At 44.9% G+C, this 27,248-nt stretch overlaps 1 protein-coding gene and 2 long non-coding RNA genes across 5 annotated transcripts in view; 1 reads left to right on the top strand and 2 right to left on the bottom strand.

Moving 5' to 3' along the window:
* LOC309335590 overlaps positions 1 to 27,248 on the bottom strand; it is a 259,519-nt gene that overhangs the window by 172,640 nt on the left and 59,631 nt on the right. The window lies entirely within an intron of this gene.
* Positions 12,241 to 20,149, bottom strand: LOC309335455. 2 transcript variants are annotated; one of them, XR_014153508.1, is made up of 4 exons: positions 19,022 to 20,149; positions 16,935 to 17,078; positions 14,797 to 14,943; positions 12,241 to 12,562 (listed from the first exon to the last, which is right to left on the bottom strand). It is a non-coding gene; the product is annotated as an uncharacterized lncRNA (long non-coding RNA). The 2 variants fall into 2 exon arrangements; XR_014153509.1 differs by lacking the exon at positions 19,022 to 20,149 and having other exon boundaries at positions 12,378 to 12,562; positions 16,935 to 18,256.
* ITGA6 (integrin subunit alpha 6) overlaps positions 20,465 to 27,248 on the top strand; it is a 64,009-nt gene continuing 57,225 nt past the window's right edge. Inside the window, exon 1 of one of the 2 annotated variants that reach the window (XM_081863638.1) lies at positions 20,465 to 20,898. In XM_081863638.1, coding sequence (XP_081719764.1) covers positions 20,744 to 20,898 — 155 coding nt within the window. In that variant the 5' untranslated portion in view covers positions 20,465 to 20,743. The remainder of the gene's footprint in view (positions 20,899 to 27,248) is intronic. The other variant, XM_081863639.1, reaches the window with a different exon arrangement.

Below are 27,248 nucleotides of genomic sequence, written 5' to 3'. Positions count from 1 at the left end.
AATAATTGGTTTTAAGCTAGTACTATCCAAAAGAATACAGAACAAGACACAGGTCAAGACTTGTCAAGCATTCTGCATTACTGAATGAGTCCTCCTCTGCAAAACTTAATTCGCACTCAGTATATATTACTCAGTATTCTGGATCTCTTATGACTACTTAGCGCGTATTATGCATACCTTCCAGGTAAACATTTGCTCTCCATGTCTCACCTTGCGGTTTGGTTAGCTGGGATATAAGCCGCCCCACCTTTTTCCAGAAAGCAATCAAACAGCTTTAGGTTCTGACAGTATCTTAGAATGGTTTTCTTTAGGTGCCAACAAACTGTTTTTGAGTGTCTGGATTCGCTTGGCGCTGTCTGGCATTCCTGCAGATTTGCAATGTTGTGCTCCTCAACAAAAACATGGGTTGTGGTGTAAAAAACCCCACCAAAATTATAGAACTGATCGTTATTGGGGTTTTTTTTGTATATTTACAAAATGCATTACAGAAACTGAAGGGAAAGTCATTTACTATGAGATATACAGAACTTTAACTCCTACAAACTGGGTTATTCAGACAGGACTTTGCAGTGTGAATTTTATTTTATTTTTTACCAACCAGTATTTACTGATACTTTTACAGATGGTTTGATTAACCTTACTGTGATTTTGTATGCTGCACACTGTCTTGCTGTAGTTTTATGAAAGTGCACACTATAAATATTTCATTAAGCAAAGATAGAGGTAGATAACATACTGGCAATGTTGGTGTTGGGAGACTGGCTCTGTCCCACCTTCCCACCTGTTCCTGGCAGGTGTGCTTCTTTCTCACAGTGTCTCCGAAAAATTTTACACATCACTTGGGAAGACAGGCGAACTAATGCCAGTGTACTGAAAGAAGCAAAGATCACCAGTGTCAAAGCAATAATTCTTCAACATCAGCTTCATTGGACAGGTCATGTTGTTCGGATGCCTGATTATAGCCTTCCAAAGCAACTACTCTATTCCGAATTTTAAAATGGAAAGCGTAATGCTGGTGGTCAACAAAAGAGTTTTAAAGACTTTCTCAAGGCAAATCTTAAAAAATGTAGTATAAACACTGACAACTAGGAAACACTGACCTGCGAGCGCTCCAGTTGGAGAACAGCCTTTACCAAAGGTGTCATGGGTTTTGAAGATGCTCGAACTCAGGACGAAAGGGAGAAATGTGCTAAGAGGAAGGCACACTTGGCAGACCCTCACCGTGATCAACTCCCGCTTGGAAACCTATGTCCCCACTGTGGAAGGACGTGTGGATCCAGAATTGGCCTCCACAGTCACTTACGGACTCACTCTTAAGACTGTGTTCATGGAAGACAATCTTACTCAGCTACGAGTGATCACCAAAGAAGAGGAAGAAGCTTCTTTCTCACAGCTGCACGCTACAGCTGAAGGAGCCCAGTGAGAAGGAGGCAATGAAGTTCACAGCCATGGATTACAAGGAAACAAAGATATGGAGTTAGGTAGGCTGTTGAGAAGGCAGGCATGTAGGCTGCATACATACTATACATTTGAAGCAATCCCCACAAAGAATCCTGAAAGCTATAGTTTGATAAGGGTGCTGGGAATTGTAGCTCTGTAATGGCTAAATACAGTGCTTTTTTCCTAAAAAAAAAAAAATGTTTAGGGGTACTCTCATTTCTCTACTCATATTGAAATACTGCCCCTCAATGAAGCCAAGCTTAAGATTCACAAAATGTTTAGGGGTATGCGTACCCCTGCGTTCCCCCCAGAAAAAAAAGCAGTGGCTAAACCACAATTCCTAGAACTTCTGTGGGTGGGGAAGGTGTTTTAATTGTGCTTTAAAAGTAGGGTGTGTATGCAGACTTTGGCTCTGTCTTACTCTGATGGTTGCTTCTGTTTCTCAGAACTTGTGATAAATATCGCAGGATCTCTTTAATCCAATCAGTTGCAAAAAAGGGGACATTTTCCCCTGCAATCATCACCGGCCATCTCCACACAGCCTGTTAAGTTTACTTTTGCTTTGTGAGCATCCCAGACAGGCGTTTAATCAGAAGTTTCAGTTCCCTGTGTCCAAGACTATGTTTTGATTCAGTGCAATTAAACCAAATCTAATCTTTAAAATAGGTCTTAATCCCAGATAAAACCAGCATTAGCGCACAGAGAGGTAATTCTTTGCTTTTCAAAGAGCAATAATGACTGAATATTAAAGGCAAACTACATGGAGTCCAATACATCAAACCTCTAATCTACTTAGCAGGATCGTGTTGTATGGTTTACATGGAGTTAGAAAGAAATGCAGTCACCATTCCATTGCTTGTGAGGGATACTGTATTCAGTGCAGTCCATGGGATTCTACTTAAAATGCTGTGGTGGTGATTCTTAATAGCTCTAGTCTTGTGAACCAAAATTATTTCAGAAAGTGTCCATTACTCATACCTGTTATTATCCCAGGCATGTATTAAAGCTGATGTGAGGTAGGGAGAAGGAGTGGTCATTTGGCTACTTCCTATGGTTTATTGAAACAAGACAGGGAGGAGCCATTGTTTCTGACCATGGCTCATTCAAACTAACCATGGTTATCCTTGTCATATGTAACAACAAACCATGGTTAATTCTAAAATGGAAGCTGTTGCTTCCAATCTCGTCCTCCCAGCTCCTCTTCCCCATCAAGGTGCATAGGACTCAGTTATGGATGGCCATGTTATTTTGAGGCGGAAAATCACACAAGTGCCTCTCGCTGGGAGCAGAAACATTCTGATAATAGAAAGGAACAATTTGCTTCCTTTGATTCAGTTTGATTCACGTTCAAGATCAGTTGCCTCTAGAAAATACACATACCCGACCCAAAGGTACTGTGGCCAAGTAATTCATTTCTACCTCTTCTTGTTGAAGATAAAATTTATTATTATTATAAAACCTTCTACAGTTTAGACTCGAATGATTAGCTGCATTGCTGCCCTCCCCATGTTGACTGTCTCTAAAGAAACAGAGATGCATGTGAATCTCATCCTTCCCAAAAATTTGCATTTATTGTTCCTGTTGACTTACTGTAACCTTTCTGAAAATAAAAAGGAATCACATCTCTCCCCACCATCTTCCATTTGTCCTTTTCCCTGTTTAGTCTGTTACTGGGAAGCTGGCTTGTTTCTTTGGAAAAGCAGTATGCCGTTCCAGAAGAGCTTCTATAAAATGTACCACAGTCTGACATTTGCACATCGCTTGCTAGCTGTCCAGTTAGCCGCCAGTTCTAATTCCCAGGCTTAGTTCAGCAAACATTGATCTGCTGCTGCAGGGCTGTTCTCAATGCTCCTCAGACATATTCCCATGCTTTTCCTATGATGGTCCCTCTACATAACTACCGTGTTGGTTGGATTAAGATCAAAACTAGAAAGAAATGAGGGCTTGGGTGTTAATTCTCTGTTCTGATGAGCTGAATGTAAGAGCTGGTAAAGGCATAGCTGTCAACATTTCCCTTTTTTAAAGGGAAATTCCCTTATTCCAAATATGATTCCTCTCAAGAAAAGGGAAAAGTTGACAGCTATGGGTAAAGGAATGCAGCCTCAACTTTTGCCTACTGCAAAATGAAAAATGGACTCAAAGTGTGAGCTGTGACTCCCGTCCAAATATAAGGCGTTCACACGGAAGTTTGTTTCTTTCCACTCAAAAATTCCAGAGTTTCAAAGCATTAGCCATGCCCCACAGTTAAATTAATCAAGGTTTATTTTGGCAAATTCCTGCTCCACCTACTTTTCTGGCAAGCGAGAGCTTAAAAGCAAATGGAGAGGCCTGAAAACTGGAAAATATGATCATTGTGAGTAGTTTATTCAATCCAAAAGGGGAAAAAAAATCACACCAATGTATACCTTAATTTAAAACGTTCTCAGGCACACAGACCAACAATGTGGCATTTTTTAAAAAAATGGCATTAAACGTATAAGAAAATATAAATCAGGACAGTGGCCCATCTAGTTCTGTATCCTTGCAGTGGCCAACCAGATGTCTGTGGGAATGGCACTTTCTTCTCCTTCGGTTTTAAGCAACTGGTACTCAGAAGCATATTGCCTCTGACCGTGGTCATTAAGGGGAGTAGCCCACTGATAGACCTAAAGGTAAAGGGACCCCTGACCATTAGGTCCAGTCGTGACCGACTCTGGGGTTGTGGCGCTCATCTCGCTTTACTGGCCGAGGGAGCCTGCATACCGCTTCCTGGGTCATGTGGCCAGCATGACTAAGCCGCTTCTGGCGAACCAGAGCAGCCCACAGAAACGCCGTTTACCTTCCTGCCGGAGCGGTACCTATTTATCTACTTGCACTTTGACGTGCTTTCGGACTGCTAGGTTGGCAGGAGCAGGGACCGAGCAACAGGAGCTCACCCCATCGCGGGGATTCGAACCGTCGACCTTCTGTTCGGCAAGTCCTAGGCTCTGTGGTTTAACCCACAGCGCCACCCGTGTTCCAACTGATAAGACTTATCCTCCCCAAATTTGTCTAATCCTCTTTGAAAGCCATCTGAGTATCGAGATCAGGGATGGCCTTTGAACTGAGCAACAAGAAGCAGTCACTTCTCATATAAGATTACAGAGAAGGCACCATATTGCTGAATCCACTTGCCATCTGTCTGTGTGTCACTTGGGGGGGGGGGAGGGAAGGAAGGATATCGTTTCTGGTTAAGTCAAGGCCCAAGGGTGGCCTTGACTGAAAGCATCAGAGAATGATTGATGGATTGATGATTGACTGATAGATGCCTTTGCCTCCTTATACCAAGCTTCCTTTCTTGTGTGGGCTCATGCAGCTGTAGCAGGTTGCCTCATTTCAAGAATAAACAATATCTGAAGGAACCCAGTGGACAGCAATGAGCCCTTCATGACATATCTGAAGTTTTTAATGTTTGATGTTTTATCATGTTTTTAATATTCTGTTGGGAGCCACACAGAGTGGCTGGGGAAACCCAGCCAGATGAGTGGGATATTATTATTATTATTATTATTATTATTATTATTATTATTATTATTATTATTTCCATTGTTAATATCTGGGAGCACCCACTTTTTGTCCTCAGTCTTTCATCACATTTTCCAATAGCTGTTTTTTGCAGACCCTCCAAGTGTCCCTATTTTCCAAATTTACAGACGCCGTCTCAGTTTCTGATTTGATCCTGGAATGTCCCACTTATCCTTAGGGCGTCCCAATTTTCATCAGAGTAATGTTGGAGAGTATGTAATAAGACGTCTCTATTTTCATCGGAGAGATGTTGGAGGGTATGTTTTTGCTGCCTCTTGCCTTTTTATCGTGTCCATTATTGTTCCTGCTGTCTATCAAAATATAAACACTGTGCTGTCACAACTTCCTTTCACCGGAGCAGCGTGAGGAAAGGCTGGCTGCAATATGGTTTCAGGAGGGGGAAAACCATGAAGACAAGCCTTTCGTTCACCTGTTCACAGCTGAACAGGCTGTGGATTTGTCAGAAGCAGAAATCAAATCAAATACAGTGGTACCTCGGGTTAAGTACTTAATTCATTCCGAAGGTCCGTTCTTAACCTGAAACTGTTCTTAACCTGAAGCACCACTTTAGCAATGGGGCCTCCTGCTGCCGCTGCGCTGCTGGAGCACGATTTCTGTTCTTATCCTGAAGCAAAGTTCTTAACCTGAAGCACTATTTCTGGGTTAGTGGAGTCTGTAACCTGAAGCGTATGTAACCTGAGGTACCACTGTAGTGAGGGAATGTGTCTCACAAAACACCCTAAGAATTTTGTTTCAGCGTTCCCCTCCAACCAGGGAAACCAAATAAAGGTTTCCAATCGTTTTATAAAATGGTTGGGCAGATGACAAAATGACGTTACATGCAGGAAACAACTGCTTCCCTTCTCTCCTTTTTGGGCATTTATATAAACAGCAGTGTGACTGTTACATAAAGCCAAAGGCTCTCTCCCCTTTATAGCATTTTTCAGTGTTTATCTTATGCCAGCCACAATAAATACCACCGCCGCTTCCTTTCCATTTATTTTCAAAGAGTTTATCTACTAGCAGCAGTGTAAATAGGGAAGATAATAATATATAAACTGTGTGAGACATGTATGTAAAAAAGTTCTCAAGAACAATCAAAGTGACAGTTAGCATAGGATGTTTACAAGAGCAACTTGTTCCCTGGTTTACAGCAAAGACATTTTCAGGTGTGGTGGCTTTCAGGTGTGGTGGCCATTATAGTTCTTGCTCATTTCTCCAGAATCCAGAAATGACTTCTTCCTTGCCTTCAGAACCTGTCATCCAGACAACTTATTATGATCTCATCATGGACACCAAGTGAAAGGGGGTGAACATACCCTCCAACATTTCTCCGATGAAAACAGGGACACACTATTGCAACAAGCTATCCTGGGACGTGGGTGGTGCTGTGGGTTAAACCACAGAACCTCAGACTTGCAGATCAGAAGGTCAGCAGTTCGAATCCCCGTGACGGGGTGAGCTCCCGTTGCTCGGTCCCTGCTCCTGCCAACCTAGCAGTTTAAAAGCACGTCAAAGTGCAAGTAGATAAATAGGTACCACTCTGGCAGGAAGGTAAATGGCATTTCCGTGCACTGCTCTGGTTTGTCAGAAGCGGCTTAGTCAAGCTGGCCACATGACCCGGAAGCTGTACGCCTGCTCCCTCGGCCAATAAAGCGAGATGAGCGCCGCAACCCCAGAGTCAGTCACGACTGGACCCAATAGTCAGGGGTCCCTTTACCTTTATCCTTGTTGCCTGCCCAGATCTCTCATGCATGCAACTGCATTTCCTGGAACCAAGCACTTTGTTTCAGTGCCTTGTAATTTCAAACATTTTCCAATAAAAATATTAAGCTATTTAGACAGTAAAGTAGTTGCATATTGGCTCATGTGATCATCAGTTGTGGTTGCACAATCCTTAAATGAGCAGTGTAGTGAAAACATGTTAGTTACTGCGGCAATTACCTTGAGCTGTTCAGTATTTATCTAGGCATATGTTCTAGTCAGCCAGTGGAAAAAACCTCTTTTGACTCGTGCAATAATCTAGTCAGTCAGGGGAATAACTGCAGGTTGGTTGCTTCCAGTTCAGGTTTGCTGTTGTTTTGTTAGCAATTTAAGAAATCAGACCACGCTCAGACTTGATACAACCATGATGAAGCTGTCAACAAAGTGTTGTCAAAAATAGATTCCTGCTTTATTAGGGCTAGAAGAACAGGCAGGAAGTAACTTTAAATCCAAATGGGACACCGTTTCCAGTACTGTGCTTACTCAGGAAGTTTGGGAATCAGATCTTTATAAATGGCCCAGAAACTCCTTCCTTTTTGAAGTTAGGCTGAGCAAAATATGTTTTTTTTTTTTTAAAAAAAAGATAATGCTGGCAGTGTGGTAACTCAGTAGCGGATTTTTCTTCCTATATTATATTTCCACTCATCTGTCGTCACACTGAGGACAGAGTGTGCCCAGGAGGCCTTCCGATTCTTCCTTTGCTGTCACTGCCACCATTGGGGGGTGGGTGAAGGGAATAAAGGGGAGAAGCTCTTTCTCGTCTTTGTCCGCGCCTCCTCCCTGCTTCTGGTCCTGCTGAGGGTGATGCAGGTGGCACTATGGTCTAAACAGTAATAGTAATTTATTATCTGTATCCTGCCCATCTGGCTAAGTTTCCCCAGCCACTCTGGGCAGCTTCCAACAAAGATTAACAATACATTAAAATGTCACACATTAAAAACTTCCCTGAACAGGGCTGTCTTCAGATGTCTTCTAAAAGTCTGGTAGTTGTTGTTCTCTTTGACATCTGATGGGAGGGCATTCCACAGGGCGGGTGCCACTACTGAGAAGGCCCTCTCCTGGTTCCCTGTAGCGTAGCTTCTTGCAGTGGGGGAACCGCCAGAAGGCCCTCAGTGCTGGACCTCAGTGTCCGGGCAGAACGATGGGGGTGGTGACACTCCTTCAGGTATACTGGGCCGAGGCTGTTTAGGGCTTCTAAAGTTAACCAGTGAGCCTCTTGGGCTTATCGATCAGAAGATCGATGGTTCAAATCCCTGGATGCTCTGTCCCAGCTCCTGCCAACCTAGCGGTTCAAAAGCATGCCAATGCAAGTAGATAAATAGGTACTGCTGCAGCGGGAAGGTAAATGGCATTTCTGTGCACTCTGGTTTCCCTCACAGTGTTCCGTTGCGCCAGAAGCAGTTTAGTCATGCTGGTTACATGACCCGGAAAGTCATGCCGGTTCCCTCGGCCTGAAAGCGAGATGAGCGCCACAACCCCATAGTCACCTTTGACTGTCCAGAGGTCCTTTACCTTGAGGATGACAAGAGAAGGAAGCATGTATTTCGAAACCCTCACCAATACATTTAAAGCACATCAAACACATTTAAAGTGCACAACTTCTCCCAAAGAATCCTGGGAACTGTAAAGCTTGCTTTTATTTCATTTCATAAAATTTATATACTGCTCAATTGTTGTTGTTTTTAAAAACACCCTCTTAAGGGTGCTGGAAACTGTAGCTCTGGGAGGAGAAAACTATAGTTCCTAAGAATTCTTTGGGGAAAGCCATGTTCTTTCAATGCATGCCAAAGGAGTTTTAAGTGTGTGGTGTGGATCTGCCCATAATTATGTGGCTATTATGTGATAAATACTTTTGTGACTGTGAACCAGGTCATACGCCCTGTCTGCTAAGTTGTTGTTTCCTGCTCTGTACTCTGTGCCTCTTTCTACATGTCAAAGTATTTTGCAGTTGCAAAAGTGGGTTGCATATTTTGCCAGAACTACCATGTTTTTTGGAGTCTAGAGCCGTTACTCAATGAGGGAGGGTGAAATGCATTGCTTGATGTCTATAATGTTCTCAGCTCCTAGGGCCTTCTGGCGGTTCCTTCACTGTGAGAAGTGAGGTTACAGTGAACCAGGCAGAGGGCCTTCTCGGTAGTGGTGCCTGCCCTGTGGAATGCCCTCCCACCAGATGTCAAGGAAATAAACAACTACAGTGGAACCTCGGTTGTTGAACGTAATCTGTTCTGGAAGACCGTTCGACTTCCAGAATATTCAACAACCGAGGCTCCATGGGCGGTCGACAAATCCCATTGAGAAAACTGAGAATCGCGCATCGGAAGCCGTTCAACTTCTGAGGCGCGTTCGAAAACGGAAGCAATTACTTCCAGGTTTTTGGCGTTTGAAAACCCAAACGTTCAGCTTCTGAGATACTTGAAAACCAAGGTTCCACTGTATCTGACTTTTAGAAAACATCTGAAGGCAGTCCCGTTTTGGGAAGTTTTAAATGTCTGATGTTTTTTTTTATATATATATTCTGTTGGAAGCTGCCCAGAGTGGCTGGGGAAATGCAGCCAAATGGGCGGGGTATAAGTAAATAATAATAATAATAATGATGATGATGATGATGATGATGATGGTTCTCCATATTTGTCTGTTAATGCCTACTTTAATTGCAATGCCATTCACCATTGAACCAACTGCTTGTCCTATAGTGGTTTATTTGCACATTTTAAATGTATTGAAATATTTTATTTTCAGGAGGTATTTCATGTGCAACATTACGGTACTTTAGACCATTAGGCTATGTAGATAAGCTTCTGAATATTTTATTCTTATTATGAATACCTTACATCAAAGCCTCAGTGACCTGCAATGAAAGTAACTATCAAATGAGTATACAATATATATATACACAACAATCTTGATATATTCCAGTTCATTCAGACTTTCATCATTGGTTAAGTGATCAGCATTATGGTGTGCAAATGTGTTGATTACAACTAATCAAAGCAGAAATGGAGTGCTGTCAGAACTTCTTTATTGTTTCAGAAAATGGTTTGAATTTACCATTCAGATATAAGCCCTCACATACAAACAGCCAAGGGAAAAATTAAGAAGAAAATGACAGGCTGCTATTGTCTGCTCTCTCCAACAGAATTCCATTGTATGGCTTTTCAGCGCTAATTCTTCCATTAAAAGGGACAGATTTAAAATCTTTCTTAACTCAGTAGAGGAAATGTTACATGGGTCAATACTGGAAGATTTTAGGTTTATGAAAGAACAAGTCTTTCCCATCCATCCCATAATCCCCTCTTCATTGATGAGGTCAAACAATTGAATAAACTTGGGAGACATGCACAGGTTTCTGCCGTCTAAGCCCAAAATGTAGCAGAAGTGAAAAGGAGAACGCAGTAGTAGAATGATCATTGTTTAAAATCCGATCTATCAGAGCAGCATTGATGGCAAGCAGAGCTGCTCTCCAGTATGTTGAATGATGTTCAGCGTTAGGCAATTACTGAGTGTGGGACTAACAATGGAATGACGTCTTCATATCAATGAGCCAACTCAAATTATCTAAAAGCTTAATCTTTGCTACGCCTTTAATCCATTCCCGTTAGATATGCGGTTCATAATTGAAAGGATCCTTACAAGAAGTGGGAGACTATCTAGAAACTGCCCCTGCAAACTTCTCTTCCTAATAACGAACTTTGGACAAGCTCTGCTGAAACTAATGAAGTCTGCAAAGCCACTATAGCGCCTGATGAATTGCTCCCATAAGGTTTCAAGTTACCTGGTTGGATGGCCGCCAAATGCTTGAATTAGCTAAGTGGATTTCCATTTAAGCAGGTGGTCTATAAATTAGTCACTCAGTTTTCGATTGAAATCTATTAGCATAATTATTCGTAACAACAACAACATTTCCCCCCGCTTTCCTTTTTTGGTAAAAGATTTTATAGATTTCCTAGAAACTGCAAGAACAGTACAATAAGAAGAAGATGAAAAGATGCTCAGAAATGCAAGCCAAACCATTGCTTCCTCACTGAAGGACCATTTAGCATGTGCCTCCAGACAGGTTCATCTGCAAATCTCCACTTCTTAAGAAGGAAAAGGAGTACTTATTCCAGCCACAGTCTTTTATCAAGAGCAGGGGTTGGCAAGGTTTACCTCGCCTGGGCCGGTTCACTCCAGCAGAGATCCCTCTGTGGGCTGGATCGCGCACGCGCATAAGCATGTGCGCCCACGATTTCTGGGGTCTGCACAGACGAAATTTTCAGCGTCTGCACAGACGTGATTTTCAGTGCCGCAGAAGCGAGTCCCCATGCCGCGCTGCACCAGTTTAGTGCAGTGCGTGGGGGACTCACCGAACAGACAGCTTGGTTCGGGGGTGGCTCGTGGGTTGGTTAAATGACCCCCGTGGGCCACTTGTGGCCCATGGACCATAGGTTGCCGACCCCCGATCAAGAGTACCTCTCCACTGACATCCCTGTGTTGCTGTGTGTTTTCTTCCTCAGCCCTGTCTCTTCATATATGTGAAAAAACAACACTGGATTTTGTTACCCTGACAGTTTCGATTTCTATTTCCTTCAATACCACAAACCAAATTCCCTTCATCATTTGGCAACCCCGACACATACAGTAGTAGGAGAAGAGCTGTAGTCTAACAACATCTGGAGTTCTGTAAGTTCCACAGCTGTGGCTTAAACAGGTGAAATTGCCTTAGTAGATACAGTCTTAAGACTTAAGACCACAGTTCAAGAAGGACACTGACAAACTGGAACGTGTCCAGAGGAGAGCAACCAAAATGGTCAAAGGCCTGGAAACGATGCCTTATGAAGAACGGCTAAGGGAGCTGGGCATGTTTAGCCTGGAGAAGAGGAGGTTAAGGGGTGATATGATAGCCATGTTCAAATATATAAAAGGATGTCACATAGAGGAGGGAGAAAGGTTGTTTTCTGCTGCTCCAGAGAAGCGGACACGGAGCAATGGCTCCAAACTACAAGAAAAAAGATTCCACCTAAACATTAGGAAGAACTTCCTGACAGTAAGAGCTGTTCGACAGTGGAATTTGCTGCCAAGGAGTGTGGTGGAGTCTCCTTCTTTGGAGGTCTTTAAGCAGAGGCTTGACAACCATATGTCAGGAGTGCTCTGATGGTGTTTCCTGCTTAGCAGGGGGTTGGACTCGATGGCCCTTGTGGTCTCTTCCAACTCTATGATTCTATGATTCTATGACTTGGACTGGAAAGACTGGAAACTGCTGTGTTCCCAGATGGCCGCAATGATGCACGGGCAACAACAACAGGAATGTGGTGACGGAAGCACTTAAGTGGTGGCACTAGCAGCTGGGAGGGAGGGATATTCTATCCCCCACCCTGCACCCATCGCTTCTCCCTGAATTTGCTCCCATCTGGGAGTAGAAGAAACCTAAAGGAGGGTAGTGGCAGGCTTACTGGAGTGCCTCTGATGCAACTGGCCTGCCTAGGTTGTTGCTCATGGAAAGAAGGAAGAAAAAGAAACATTCCCCCCTTCCTGTACAGAGGTATCTTCCTGGAGCACAACTGGGTTGTGTCCCTCTCAATATTTCAATTAAAACATTCATTTAAGATCAAAGAGAGGTTTTTGTGATATTTACAAGGATTTCACTCCCACCCACCCACAACTGTCAGTTTCATGGAGACCAGGGTTGGGAAGATAGTCAAATAATTGGTGATGTAGCATGGCAGGTAATCAAGAATTCGAGAGGGTTAGATTGTCAGCAACCGCATCTCCTCCAAGTCAGGGTGTGGGCCAGCAATTTGGCTGAAGGTCTTCTGCATAAGTTGGAGGAACACAGTGACTGTAAAGCAGGAAACACATGCCTTGTCAGGGCATTAAGTGACGCAGATTGCGGAGTGATCATTAAAGCATTTGAAAACGAATGTGTGATTTTGGCCTTAACCTGTATTAGCCCAAATGTGCTGACTCCGTGTGGTTTGCAGATCTGGCTGGCTGTGACTCAGTGAAAGTTAATCTGTTTGATATTAAAAGACTGCTGGTTCATGACACTATTTGATTCATTAGAGACATTATTGCTTAACTCCTGTGATGTTATCTTCCACCCACTACAGGACTGGATAATAGACACCCAGGAGCAGCAGTGTAAATACCTCACATAAAAGCCACCTGAGGGCATGAATCTTCTCCATCTCTGGCGTGTGGAGACAGAGCACATCAAAATATTTAGGTGTTGGCTCGCTGCAGTCATGATGAAGAAATGTCTTCCAGCAGGAAGGAAACCTACAGCAGACATTTCACCAAAATTCACTGACTGAATAAATCGTGAAAGCAACCAACTTGTGTTTGTTTCTATCCTTATCTGAAAGTGAGCATGACATCGATCTGTGCAAGGGTGTTTTTTCAAGAGTTCTGCATTACACTTAATGAACGGAGAAATGAACCAACAGGACTTACCCTTATTTCCTGACCCAGATACTTAGATGTAAACATTTAGGACATACATTTAAAGTACATGACTTTCCCACAAAGAATCCTGGAAACTGTAGTTTGTTAAGGGAACTGTAGCTCTCTGAGGGGTAAACTAAAGTTCCCAGGATTCTGGGAGGAAATGTGCTTTAAACGTATGGTATGTTATGTAGCCTGGGATAATTTGGGAGTGGTTTCCATTGTGTTCATTTTACCCTGGGACTTCCCAGGGTTCTCCAACTGCCATCAACCTTGGCTAGCATGACCAATGGTCAGGGATGGTGGGAGCCACCATCGAATAGCTACTAGAGGTTCACAGGTCACCCAAGCCGTTAAATAATCAAGCTGCATTGTCTATCAACGATGGACTGTTGGCCTATTTGTGGGGGAAAGTCTATGATGTGCCCAAGATTCTGAGAAGACTGAAAAGAAGACTAAGAGAGTCTGTTCAAACCAGTAATTACTTGTAACAAAAATATTATTTTTAACACTTCGATTTTGAGTGCTAGGACTTACAGGGGGAGCGTGGAGTTCCTCTGGGAATTATTAACGTAAGAACTGAAGATAACTTAGAGCTTGCTTTCTGTTAAGGTTTGTTCCAAAACTATGAGGATTAGTTCTATATTCCAGTAACAGTTTTCTAGGTTTTGTCAAAAAGGCCATTAGAGTAAAAGCTTAGGGAAGAGAATTATGGACGAGCAGTGAAAGAATAGAACCGCTACAAACCATCGTGTATTAATTGCTTCTCTTAAGACAATGGCTTTCCCAAATTGTTGTGAATGGGTCACCCAACCCCCGCCCATCGTTGGTGAGTCCTGCACATCAGTAATTAATGGTTGCTTTGTTACGACTTTGGCTCTAATGGATAAACTAGTGAATCACTTGAAGTCAGCGAAGCTCGCACAACTATTCCTATTGTCTGCCCAGATCCCATGAAACCCCTTATGCCAAACTGATTAGATTTACTGTTCACTTGCTAAGCTTGTCTGTTCACAACAGCATAATGCAATCAAGCATTTTGAAGAGCGAAACTGGAGCTCCACAGAGGAATGGGATGGCGGGGGCTTCCTTACAAAGTGTGTGAGTGTGTGTGTGTGTGTACGTTTATTCCTTTAGCCCTTTCCTCCTTTCATTCAGGACTGGCTGGAGGCTAATTTTAAACCCCTCCCCCCAAAAAAACCCACCCCACGCTCATCCACTTCCCATCTGGCATATCTCTTTATTTGGCAAAGTTTTATTCCCTTAAAAAAAGTTTCTGGCATGAAATAGTGAATGAGCTTTGCTTGGCAGGGGGCGAGAGTGGAAATAAGCACATTATAAAGGAGGAGAGAAATAAGAAAAAAGCCAGCATTTCGATACAATGGCTGTTTAAAAACGCCCTGTAACTAGGCCCCAACTCTGCAAAGAGTTAGGTAAGTGAAACCTTTTTAAGTACTGTAGATCCATGGGCTGGAATAAAACTGCTTTTTAGTGAAGAAATGTAAGCATAAATGGAAAACCCTTGGCCTTAAAAGTTATAGTTAGAAATAACTGGGTAGATAATAGCCAAACAAAGGTTAAGGTGGAAAACATAAACCGATAGAAAGCATTGAAAGCAAATGTACTTACAGAGGCCCCGATTCTTTGTTTGCATGTGTTTCACCAAAACAAGCAATGTTTGTGGTAAGGTATAAGTGAATGGGTGAACATGAAAAAGTACTTTTTCTGTTTTCACTCAACAGCCACTTCTCACTTTAGATTATTTGAAGTATACACCTGAAAATGTAAATAACACAAATAAATAAATACTAGGCAAGCACCCCCATTGTACTGTTTTTGATGCCAGCCTTAAAAAAGAAAAAAAATGTATGGACAGGCAGACAGATAATTTTATTATATCTATTTGTTTTTTATGTGTATTTGATCATTTTATTATGCCTACTTGTTTCCAACATCTGTTGATTTCTATCTGCATATCCTTAAGATTTTATATTTATTTTGTATGTACTGTAAACTGCTTAGAGGTTGGTGTTTTTAAATTAACCGTGCTAGGCATATATGTTTGGACACAGGTCTGTCATGCAGGTACACTCATCAAGATGTGAGAATGGTTGCAGCAGCTCCTAATTAAAAACACACACACACACACACACACACACACACACAAAAGTGGCAAAATCTAATTGTCCGACATGTAATGTGTGGGAGCAATCAGAGCTACTTTGTCAATGTTGAAATGGTGCTGATGTACTCATTGTGGCTGAATGTTATCAGATTCCCTCACAGGCTTCCTGTCTCCAGCCCAAACTCCTTGTCCTCACTTTAACATGACCTTGCCTCGTCTTCTGACCCTGGTTTCTCATTATATCCCTGCTTGCGACGTGTTCCTTTCCAGATCTACTACCTTCAGCGAACAAAAGGGCTTCTGCTGCCTTAAACTGTTCCACCCATTCTCCCTCACTGTCCCCTATATGCATGTAGTGCCACACTGTCTCTCTCACTTCCTTTCAATTTGTCGTGAGTTTCGACAGTCTAGATTTACTCTGAATTGATATATGCTATGGTTTTGCCTGGGGACGTGGGTGGCGCTGTGGGTTAAATCACAGAGCCTAGGACTTTCTGATCAGAAGGTCGGTGGTTTGAATCCCCGCGACGGGGTGAGCTCCCGTTGCTCGGTCCCTGCTCCTGCCAACCTAGCAGTTCGAAAGCACGTCAAAAGTGCAAGTAGATAAATAGGTACCACTCCGGCAGGAAGGTAAACGGCGTTTCTGTGTGCTGCTCTGGTTCGCCAGAAGCGGCTTAGCCATGCTGGCCACATGACCCAGAAGCTGTACGCCGGCTCCCTCGGCCAATAAAGCGAGATGAGCGCCGCAACCCCAGAGTCGGTCATGACTGGACCTAATGGTCAGGGGTCCCTTTACCCTTTACCTTTACGGTTTTGCCTAAAGTGCCGTGGCTGTGGGTGAGTGTTGGCCTTTTGACCGAAGAGACTTCATGCTTCTTAAAGGCCTGGTTCTCCAAAGTTGACTTTGGGGGACAAGATGACTTTCCCAGTCCAATCCCCAGCTGGGGGGGGGGGGGTTTGAACCTGCTACCATCTGAATGAAAACCAAGTGCTTTCCTAACGAGCTACAGTCCCCACCCCATGCCACATAGTCCACATGCAATTCTGTAACACTAACCCCACATCCTAGATGTTACTCCATCAAGGTAAATAAAAGTATCTATAGCACCATGAAATTCTGCTAAGCTTGAACAAGCGTAGAAACGACCTGGAGCAGTGTTTTCCAACCTTGGGTCTTCAGCTGTTTTTGGACTACAACTCCCATCATCCCTGACCACTGGTCCTGATAGCTAGGAATGATGGGAGTTGTAGTCCAAAAACAGCTGGAGACCCAAAGTTGGGAAACACCGACCTAGAGATTTTCAGCTTGCATTTACTGTGCTGTCTAATACCACAGTATTTTCTACCGAGGCTCTCAAAGGGACCCCCAAAACGAAACCCACTTCCACAAAATAATCTACGTACTGTAGACATGGAAGCACCGAGAGGTTCACATAGGAGGTATCTGAGTACTTAAATCCAAATATGTATTGGTATTGTCAGTGGTTTCTAACAGACCTGTGCTGAAATGTAGACCCTGAGCGACGCTTAACAGGAGCGATTTATTATCTCCCAGACCCTCGTCCCGTGTAACACGACTGCCCCAGCTAACAGACCTTTGCATTCTGGTAACTAACGGCAACTATGCAGAGGTTTTGCTTACATGGGGAAATGAAGCCATTGTCCGGGGCAAATAGCTCAGGCCTTCGTTTATCAAAAAACCTCTCTGTGCTGCTGACTCAGTCCTTTGGCGGTTCTACTTTGAAAGGAGACGAGTCCAGTTGTCAGTGCGCTGTTCCTTTAGCAGCTTGTGTGCAAGGCAGAGAAAGAAATGAACGGAGCTTAGCACACTTTAAAAACAAACATTTTTACTGCAGCCTGACATAGTCCGCTTTATGCTAGCATGAAGCAAGCACCGACATACAGTGCCGAATGAAGACCTAAGACGCACACTTTGTTTCAATGATCTTCTATTATGTGCTACCAAGATGCTCAACTTTATGGAGGGAGGAGCTGCAGGATCAGGCCAGTGGTCCATCGTGTCCAGCATCCTATTCTCATAGTAACCAACCAGATGCCTATGGGAAGTCCAAAAACAGGACCCAAGCACAGGAATACTCTCCCCTCCTATGATTTCTAGCACCTGGTGTTCAGAATGTCCCTATTTTCATCAGAGAAATGTTGGAGGGTATGGAAACATACAGCCTCCAACCATGAAGGCAGAGCATAGCCATCGTGACTAATAGCCACTGATAGCCTTTACCTCCACAAATCTGTCTAATCCAAGATGGCGGCCGCCATCGCTGCCTCCTGTGGGAGCCAAACATCCCACAGTGCTAAGATGGCTACAGGACTCCTACCCATGATTTCAATGGTACTTAAAACCCTGGACTGCCAGATTGCAATTACTGACATTCAGAACAAACCTATTCGGGGTTTTTTACAGAGTTTTATTCTAAAATGCATTGATTGTAATCTAGGTTAGAAAAAATAATAATCGTATATTTGGTTTACGAACTCATTTCACCTGCTGCCTGAAAGATACACAGCTGTGTGTTCAACATACACCAACAAAATTATACACTTCAGGCCAAATACATGTGCAAATGTGCTTTTTTTGTGTCCCTCTGACAGATGAAGACTTTAGTGATGAAAGAGACCATTCTTAAAGTGTATCCAGAAGGCAGATTGGAGTGCCTCATTTGGCTCCAGCTCCCTACCCACCTTTCCCCCCCTCTTTAAAAATGAACATTTCAGATTCAACCCTATCATTAGGCAAAGAATCGTTACATTGATGAGGAGAGCATTGCTGGCACGGCTACAGCTCAATATGGAACCCCAGCAGGCCCACATCTTGCAGTGCGCTTGGCAGAGTCCCAGCATGCCATTAATAAACAGGCAGCTGAAAATCCAGCGATGGCAGGACACGTGTGAGCTCAAGAGACTCACAGCTTACATCTTGCCGAGAGACCATCCTTGGCAACAATGACTTCCACAGAAACGTATTTATTACTTTAAAAAAAAAAAAAACAACAACCCTGCATCCTGCCATTTCTTCCCAAAAGCAGCTCACAATAAAAACAAATTATTATTATTATTATTATTATTATTATTATTATTATTATTATTATGTCACTTTCCACCCAAAGGGTTTTCTAGCAATTTACATTGAAAAATATATACAGAAATAAATTACAGTGGTACCTTGGAATCTGAACGGAAACCATTCCAGAAGTCTGTTTGACTTCCAAAACGTTTGGAATCCAAAGCGTGGGTTCCGATTGGCTGCAGGAAGCTGCTGCAGCCAATTGGAAGCAGAGGAAGCCCCGTCGGACGTTCGGTTCCAAAGAACGTTTGCAAACCGGAACAGTCACTTCCAGGTTTATGGTGTTCAGGAACCAAAATGTTCAACAACTCGTAAGGCATTCAGGATTGGGATCCAAGGTACGACTGTATGCCCTGGGAAGAAAGGGGGGATCATATGACACATTAACATTCCATACAACATACTGTATTGGAAAAACCAACCAACCAATCACATTACAACCAGGTAACCACAACTTTCCAGCCTTAGCTCTAATCAATCTGTAAGTCTTTATTTCCTATTGATAATTAGGAACATAGGAAACTGAGTGAATTCTAGCTGGCTTCCCCTGAACAGCTGATATGTTACAATTTTTTTTTTTTGCTGATACCAGGAAAGCCTTTTTTGTGGTGGAAGCAAGCAAAAGTAAAGAAGCAGAGAGGTACCTAGGAAGTTGAGGAGCAGCTCCACATCAGATGTGGCAAAGGTATTTGCTGTGGGTAGAACACATCAATCTGTCCTCCGGCAAATATACCAATGGCAACGGAGTCAGCCTTAAGTGCACATATAACCAGAGAGCTGTGGGGAGGATGTGTCTTGTCATTCATACTTTAGGTGGTTGTTTACGGAGGCACCAGGGCAACACCTGAAGCAAACACAATTGCAGGGTCAGGTGGTCCTAGTTTGCCAGATAGTGAGCTCATCCGTCCGACACATGAACCACAGGACCTTGAAACATTTATGCACTCATGTCACGCAGGCACTGCCCAGTCAAGGCTCCCAGATGCATGCGCACATAGGGCATGTGCCCGTCATTCACACACCTCAGTTGTTTGCTGCAGGAAATGACAGCAGAACACCGTCTGCAGCGAGGAAGAATGGAGCCACTCAGTTTCATACTGGTTTAGAATTTTTGGCTTGGCACAGGAGCAAGGAATGTGTGCAAGGCCAGAAAGGAGCTCCTTCAAGAGGGCCTATTATTATGGCTTAGTTTTTGCAGACAGCCGGTGTGTTGTAGGCACGGGAATCTTGGTCTAGGTGAGCTGAAATCCATGTTCAAATACCAACCTACCAACCATGAAGCTCACTGAGAGGTCTTGGGCTATATGCTATGCTTTCTCTCTACTGAGCTGACAGGGTCCTTATGAGAATAAAAATTCTGTGGGCGAGGGGAAAGATTCATTGCCTATGGGTGCCTTGTGCTCCTTGTAGGAGTGGGATATAAATAGAGAAATAGCTACTACAAGCTGGGGCTCGCAGGGCTAACTGCATCTCCCTAGACCACTCTATTCTTCCTTGGTCAGACCACACCTGGAATACTGTGTCCAATTCTGGGCACCCCAATTTAGGAAGGAAGTTGACAAGCTGGAAGGTGTGCAGAGGGCAACCAAGATGATCAAGGGTCTGGAAACCAAGCCTTATGAGGAACTGTTGAAGGAGCTGGTTATGTTTAGCTTGGAAAAGATTATGGCAGAAAGCCAATCTGGGGTCCACCATCTGTCCCAGAAATTTGTCATCTCTGGTTTAGGGGGTGGGATCTCACATAAGTAAGAATGATGGTATATATAAATTTAATAAATAATAACAACAATAATAATAACAACAGCACACTAACAACAGTGAAGCTGGACCGAATACTAACATTGGAGAGCAGTGAGTCTCTTGCTGTTAACCAGAAAGTTGACGGTTCGAGTCCACCCATTCTGTGGGCAGAATTCCTGCATTGCAGCAGGGGGTTTGGACTACATGACCCTCGAGATCCGTGCCAGCTCTGCGCTTCTTATGAACACGCCCCAATCTGTTCCTGGAGAGCGGTCAGCCCGAGCGATTTCCAGCCGCCTTGACTCAGATTTTCTGGGCAACAGGCAAAGCGGAGTTCCGGCAGGCCGGGCTGGGCTGGGCAGGGCAGGGCAGAGCGCGGCAAGGCAGCCGTGCGCGCTCGGGGAGAGACGGGGCGGGGCTCCGCGCTTGTTGTTCGTCACTTGGTGCAAAGCCCGAGCGAGTCTCCGGAGAGAACAACGAGCTCATTCACGGAGTGGCAGCGAGGCGGGCAGCCAAACCGGGCGAGGAGCGCGCCCCGCCAGCCTGGATTTTCCTGCTCGCCCTCCATCCAGCGACAAGCCCTTCCCTGGGATTTGCAGCCGCGCGTGGCGCACCCTCCCGGCCCCATGCCGCCGCTTCTCTATCTGTCCCTCCTGCCGGGGCTCGTCCTCGCCTTCAACCTGGACACGGGCAACGTGGTCATGTGGAGCGGGGACTCCGGAAGCCTCTTCGGCTTCTCCCTGGCGATGCACCGGCAGCTGCAGCCCGAGGACAAGAGGCTGTAAGTGGGTCCGTGGTGGGGAAAAGAAGTTGCCTGCATCTTGATCCCGGCTGGGTTTTTTGGAAGGGGGCTAGTAAATTGGGGGGGGGGGGAGGGAATCCCCATAGGGTACCTCGGCTTGCCTAGTCCTAGATGCGCCGTGTACTGGACTGGAACAGTTTCTGGCTCCCGAGAAGCCCTAATGCGGATCCTGTGTCTTGGGCAGAGCTCTTGATTGGGCTGAAGCGCTGATCGCCAGATTCCGAAGTCGATTTAAGTTGTTTGCTTCTTTTGCAGGGGGGGGGAGGGGGGAGGATGCAAACGTGTTGCGCCCTCGCGGCGCGCGCCAGGCCCGCAGGTGCGATCGGGCAGAAGTAACCCCACTCGCGCGCGCACAGGCTGCCATGCGAAGCGGCGCGCTCGCTTGGATCAAAAGATCCGTCGCTGCGAGCCGCGATTCTGTGCTTTCCCCCACTCCTTGGGGTCCTGTCAGGGATGGAACCCCGGGCTGGACACGACCCGCTCAGCTTTGGGGAAGCGGAGCCGGAGGCGCTGCTTATTCGGAAGTTTGTTCGCCGCCTGTGCCCGCCTTGCGATTTCTCCACCAGGGGGATGGAGGTGTGGAGCCAGCAGGCAGGGTGAGGCTCCCAAGGACACCAACTTCCGCCGGTGTGTGTGTGTGGGAAATGCCTCCCTCTCCCCAACCGACCCCCGATCGCGGATTTGCGTGGAGTTATTTTGTGCATGGGTGTGTTATTTTTGGCTAAAACCCAAAATGGGGATCGAAGGACCCACCAACCACCTGTTATGGCGGGCTGTGTTATGATAGTGCGGAAATCAAGAGTTGCTGCAGAAAACGCGACGGACGGATGGGACGGATCAAAATGTCGGAAGGGAACTGGGTGTTTTGAAAAAAAAAAAGTGGCTGGTCCGGGTTCTTGCTCCGGGATCCACGACCTGATGGAGAACTAGAGTTGGGGATCCATTAAGCCAACCGAGATTCTCGGGAAAGGCTTGGTTTGGAACAAAACAAAACCTGCCCCAGTGTGTTTGCGCATTCCTGATCCCTGCTAACAAAGAATGCCGACGGGGGTGTAGGGCAACAAAAGGACCTTCCCCCCTCAGGGAATGCAAACTTTTCAGGTCGGTTGAGCAGCAACGCCGAAGGGCGGTGCTAAAATAAGCAAGTGTTTATATGCTCCCCTTCAGGAAAGCACGTTGAGAAAGGCAGGACGCCCGGTTTGAACAGCGTTTGAACGGTGCCATTTTTTGAAGAAGAAGAGGAAAGAATCCTTTGGCATTTTGTGGGTGTGTAAGCTTTGCCCAGTCATGCCAACGCACAGCTGAGATACATGTCTCTCATGACAATCACAAGATATGCTTGCCCCCAACTTTTCCTTAACTCTTCTTGCGGACGGATGTAGTAAACAAGCCGCTTAAATGAGGGAGAGGCTTTTAAATTGGGTTGCCACCTGGTTCAGAAAAACAAGCACAACCACAGTCTGGCCTTCTCTGTGCTGTTAACACAGAGGTTTGATCTTCAGAAATCGCCTTAAGTTCATGAGACTAAACATGATCATCTGCAGATTGCTGCAGCAGACCCTCCAAGGGTCCCTATTCTCTAAGGAGGTCCCTGATTTAGAGAAGCTGCTTCTGACTTGATCCTGGAATGTCCCACTTTTCCTTAGGCTGTCCCTATTTTCATTGGAGAAATGTTGGAGGGGATGGAGTTTTCAGACCCCTGTACCGTCTGAAGACAATCCTGGATAGGGAAGCTTTTTAAAAAATGTTTTATTATGTTTTTATAGATGTTGAAAGCTGCCCAGAGTGGCTGGAGCAACTTAGTAAGATGTGTGGGGTATAAATAGTAAAATTATCATTATGGAATGGGACGTCCCTACTTTCATCGGATAAATGTTGAAGGGAGCCACCACCACCAAGGCCACCAGCTGTGTCACCTTGTGTAGAAGCAGTGTTGGTTGGCATTGGTGCTGATTCCCTGAAAGAGCTTGCAAGATCTCACCTAAATCTCATGAGGCCTAGCCAGGATGCCTTTCCTGCTATACCTTCTGGGCTTGACAAGGCATGTGACCCTCACCTGTTCTGATTCTACTCCAGCTGACGAATCACACACCTCCTCCCCTAGCTAGCGAGCCCCACCTGGGCTGTGGAAGTGCCACCCTACTCTGCCAAACCACACCACCACCACCCGTGGGGCACTCGCCACCACTGTGCCACCTGCCAGTGGTGATGCAGCTGTACTAGCACTGCAGTGCTGGCCTAGGCGCCAATTCCCTGAAAGAGCGTGCAAGATCTCACCCACATGAGATATTTTGCTCTCTTCAACATCTTGCAAGTCTTTGATAAAATCTCGCAGGAAATGAGTACCTATCCTGACACCACTTCTCTGGCAGAGGTGTGGGCGTGGCAGGAGGTGCCCATGAGGGTGCTTCCTCGGGGGCTTCTGCTGCCTCAGGCAGTTACTTCACACCACTACATAGGTGGGCTGGCCTTGCCGGAGGTCATTATGGGTATGCACACTGGTATCTGTTTACCTGTGAGCACACACCTGTAGTGTGTGTTTTTTAAAATTAAAAAATAATACAAGTTTCTCAATCTACCAGATTTGCACAAAACAGCAGCCGTGTGTGTGTGTGTTGCTCCAAGCCAGGAAACCTGAGATCCATGGGTATTTGTTTACATGTACACATAACACCAAGGGACGCAGGTGGCACTGTGGGTTAAACCACAGAGCCTAGGACTTGCTGATCAGAAGGTCGGCGGTTCGAATCCCCGCGACGGGGTGAGCTCCCGTTGCTCGGTCCCTGCTCCTGCCAACCTAGCAGTTTGAAAGCACGTCAAAGTGCAAGTAGATAAATAGGTACCGCTCCGGCAGGAAGGTAAACGGTGTTTCCGTGTGCTGCTCTGCTTCGCCAGAAGTGGCTTAGTCATGCTGGCCACATGACCCGGAAGCTGTACACCGGCTCTCTTGGCCAATAAAGCGAGATGAGCACCGCAACCCCAGAGTCGGTCACGACTGGACCTAATGGTCAGGGGTCCCTTTAGCTTTACCTTACACATAACACCTGTGATCTACCATGCTTTCACAAAAGAGCAGTCCAAAAATAAAAATGATTGATGCCTCATTCCAAACTAGGTAAGGATTTGGAGTTGTTCATATTTGGAGTTGTTGCCTGTCGCTTCATTTCCTCCCCCTTTCCTGCCCATCTCTTGTGCCCATGGGTGTAGCCAAGGGAGAGGGGAGCAGAGGAATCCACAAATATTGAAAAGCATTGAAAGTACTCAGTTATTACCAAGTGCCCCTATTTTCCAGGGACGTCCCTGATTTAGAGAAGCTGCCCCTGTTTCTGATTTGATCCCATTTTCCTTAGGATGTCCCTATTTTCACTGGAGAAATGTTGTGGGGTATGGAGTTATCCAACCCTCAAGCTGTCTGAAGGCAATCCTGCATAGGGAGGTTTGTTCAATGTTTAATGCTTTGTTGTGTTTTTATAGGTGTTGGAAGCTGCCCAGAGTGGCTGGGGCAACCAAGTAAGAAGTGTGGGGTATAAATAGTAAAATTATCATTATGGAATGGGATGCCCTTATTTTCATTGGAGAAATGTTGGAGGGTATGCTGCAGATGAATCAGCTGTAAAGGGGTAGAGCATGAGACTCTTAAGCTCAGGGTTTGGGGTTTGAGCCCCACTTTGCGCAAAAGCTTCATGCATGGCAGGGGGTTGGACTAGATGACCCTTGTGGTCCCTTCCAACTCTACAATTCTGTGATTCTAGGCGCAGGTTGAAAAATGGAAAACGCTCGTAGTTTAAATTGTATCGTTGCTTGAACATTTGGCATAGGAGAAAGCTGTGTGCAGGAACCATCTGGGTATATTTTTTGAAGGACACACTTTTGGTCAAGGCTAAATAACCAATTTTGCGCTGGGGAAGAACCTGATAAAAGAGCATGGGAAACAGGTGAAGTGATGCCACCTTTAAGATCAATGCAACTGTGTTGTGTGGCTTGCTCATCTATAGGTAAGTGGTGAGATCAGAATTCCTATATACAACGCCTCTTAACCTGAACATGTTAATAACTGGTGGAAACCTCTGGTCTGTGGGCCAGATATTTGGCCTGCGAGTTTGTTTTGCGAAGCCATGTCCACTTGTCTTTTACTTGATATCATATACATGAATTGGAGGGGGTTGTGCTAGATGGCCCTTGGTTTCTGTGATTCTGTATGATGACAGGTGTGGGGCAGGTGAAGATACTGCTGGGCCAAAATGCGGTTTGCAGAGCCCTGTGCATAGCAGCCTGCTGATTGTAAAATTCTGGCTGTCAGCTGATCAATGCTTTCAGAGAGCTGTGCTTGGCATTTGAGGGGGGACTATAACTCAGCTGATTGTCAGGGCTTCAGAGCAGGGCAGTCTGCAAACCCCAAAGATCATCTGATTCAATAATTTACATATAATCCTAGGTTTTCATAAGTGTAGCATTTTTATACATTTAGCACAGGCTTCCTCAGCCTCGGCCCTCCAGATGTTTTTGGCCTACAACTCCCTTGATCCCTAGCTAGCAGGACCAGTGGTCAGGGATGCTGGGAATTGTAGTCTCAAAACATCTGGAGGGCTGAGGTTGAGGAAGCCTGATTTAGCACTTTAGAATAGCCTGTTTTTACGTACTTTATCTTCCTTACACCTAGTACGATCACCCAGCATTATCCTAATTGTAGATGTACAGTTAAGGCTGAGAGTGTTGCTTATGGCCTCTTGCTGACTTCATGGCACAGCTAAAATTGAACGCACAAATTTCATATTCTCAGCAGTGCAATCCTGTGCATGTCTACCCAGAAGTAAGTCCCATTGAGCTCAACGGGGTTTATTCCCAGGTAAGTGAGCATAGGATTTCAACTTCATTCTCTTAGTCTGCAGTCCTATACTCACATTTCTTGGGAATAAGGTAAAGGTAAAGGGACCCTTGACCATTAGGTCCAGTCGTGACCGACTCTGGGGTTGCGCGCTCATCTCACTCTGTAGGCCGAGGGAGCCGGCGTTTGTCCTTAGACAGCTTCCAGGTCATGTGGCCAGCATGACTAAGCTGCTTCTGGTGCACCAGAGCAGTGCACGGAAACGCCGTTTACCTTCCCACCGGAGCGGTACCTATTTATTTACTTGCACTTTGACGTGTTTTCGAACTGCTAGGTTGCCAGGAGCTGGGACCAAAAAACATGAGCTCACCCTGTCGCGGGGATTCGAACTGCTGACTTTCTGATCAGCAAGCCCTAGGCTCTGTGGCTTAACCCACAGCACCACCCGCATCCCTATTCTATTATTCCCTTATTCTTGGGAATAAGTCCTATCAAATGCAACAGGGCTTATGCACTGTGCTAGAGGAATTCATTTCAGCAAAACTTTGTTTCGCTCCAGGAACTGAGATGAAACAACTCTCATTCAACTCTTGAATATTTTATGTGCAATAAAGTAATGCATATATTGGAATGGGGAGCCTAAAGTGAAGAAAAACTGTGTTTGCAATGGGCTTAACAATATTTAAACTGTACCTCCTATTAAACATTAGCTTCTTTTCGTTCTGGAGGAGCAGAACGGAAGAGGAGAACTCCCTTTTCTTTGCCCTCAAGGCTCGGGTGAGCTGCCACAAGTACGAACATGTGCTTCCTTTGGGCATGGCTGCCTTATGCCATTGCTGGCGTCGACCCAGCATTTATCAACTTGCCTTTTGACTGTGCATTGTTTGTTGAGCTCTCTCACTTTTTGAGGGGTAGAAATAGACATAGCATCAAAAGCGTTCTTCACAAAAGCTTGGCTCCAGTTATGAGTGTAGAAACACACACATTTAATATAAGATTGCAGCCCTTAACACACCTATTTGGAAGTCATATCCAGTTAAATAAATGTTTAGGACTGGGGCGTAAGGAAGTATTACTGTTTATAAAATGAAAGCTGATGGATCTCAGGCAAAGGACATCAGATATATTTACAGGGGCTCTTGGAGACTTTAAGAACATAACAGCCCTCCTGGATCAAACCAAAGGTGACTAGTCCAGCATCCTATTCTCATGGTAGCCAACCAGATGCCTATATAATAATAATAATAATAATAATAATAATAATAATAATAATAATAATAATTTAGAAAAATTATTTATACATACAGACATACCCTGTCCTTCTGGCTGGGTTTCCCCAGCCACCCTGGGCGGCTCCCAACAAAATATGAAAAACATGAAAAAAATCAAACATTAAAAACTTCCTTAAACAGGACTACCTTCAGATGTCTTCTAAAAGGCAGATAGTTGTTTATTTCCTTGACATCTGATAGGAGGGCATTCCACAGGGCAGGTGCCACTACCG

Source organism: Podarcis erhardii, assembly GCF_964252035.2.
Source record: "Podarcis erhardii genome assembly, chromosome: 1".
NCBI lineage: Eukaryota > Metazoa > Chordata > Lepidosauria > Squamata > Lacertidae > Podarcis > Podarcis erhardii.
The sequence above is the reverse complement of the archived record's forward strand: the minus strand, read 5'-3'. Positions and strand labels throughout refer to the sequence as shown.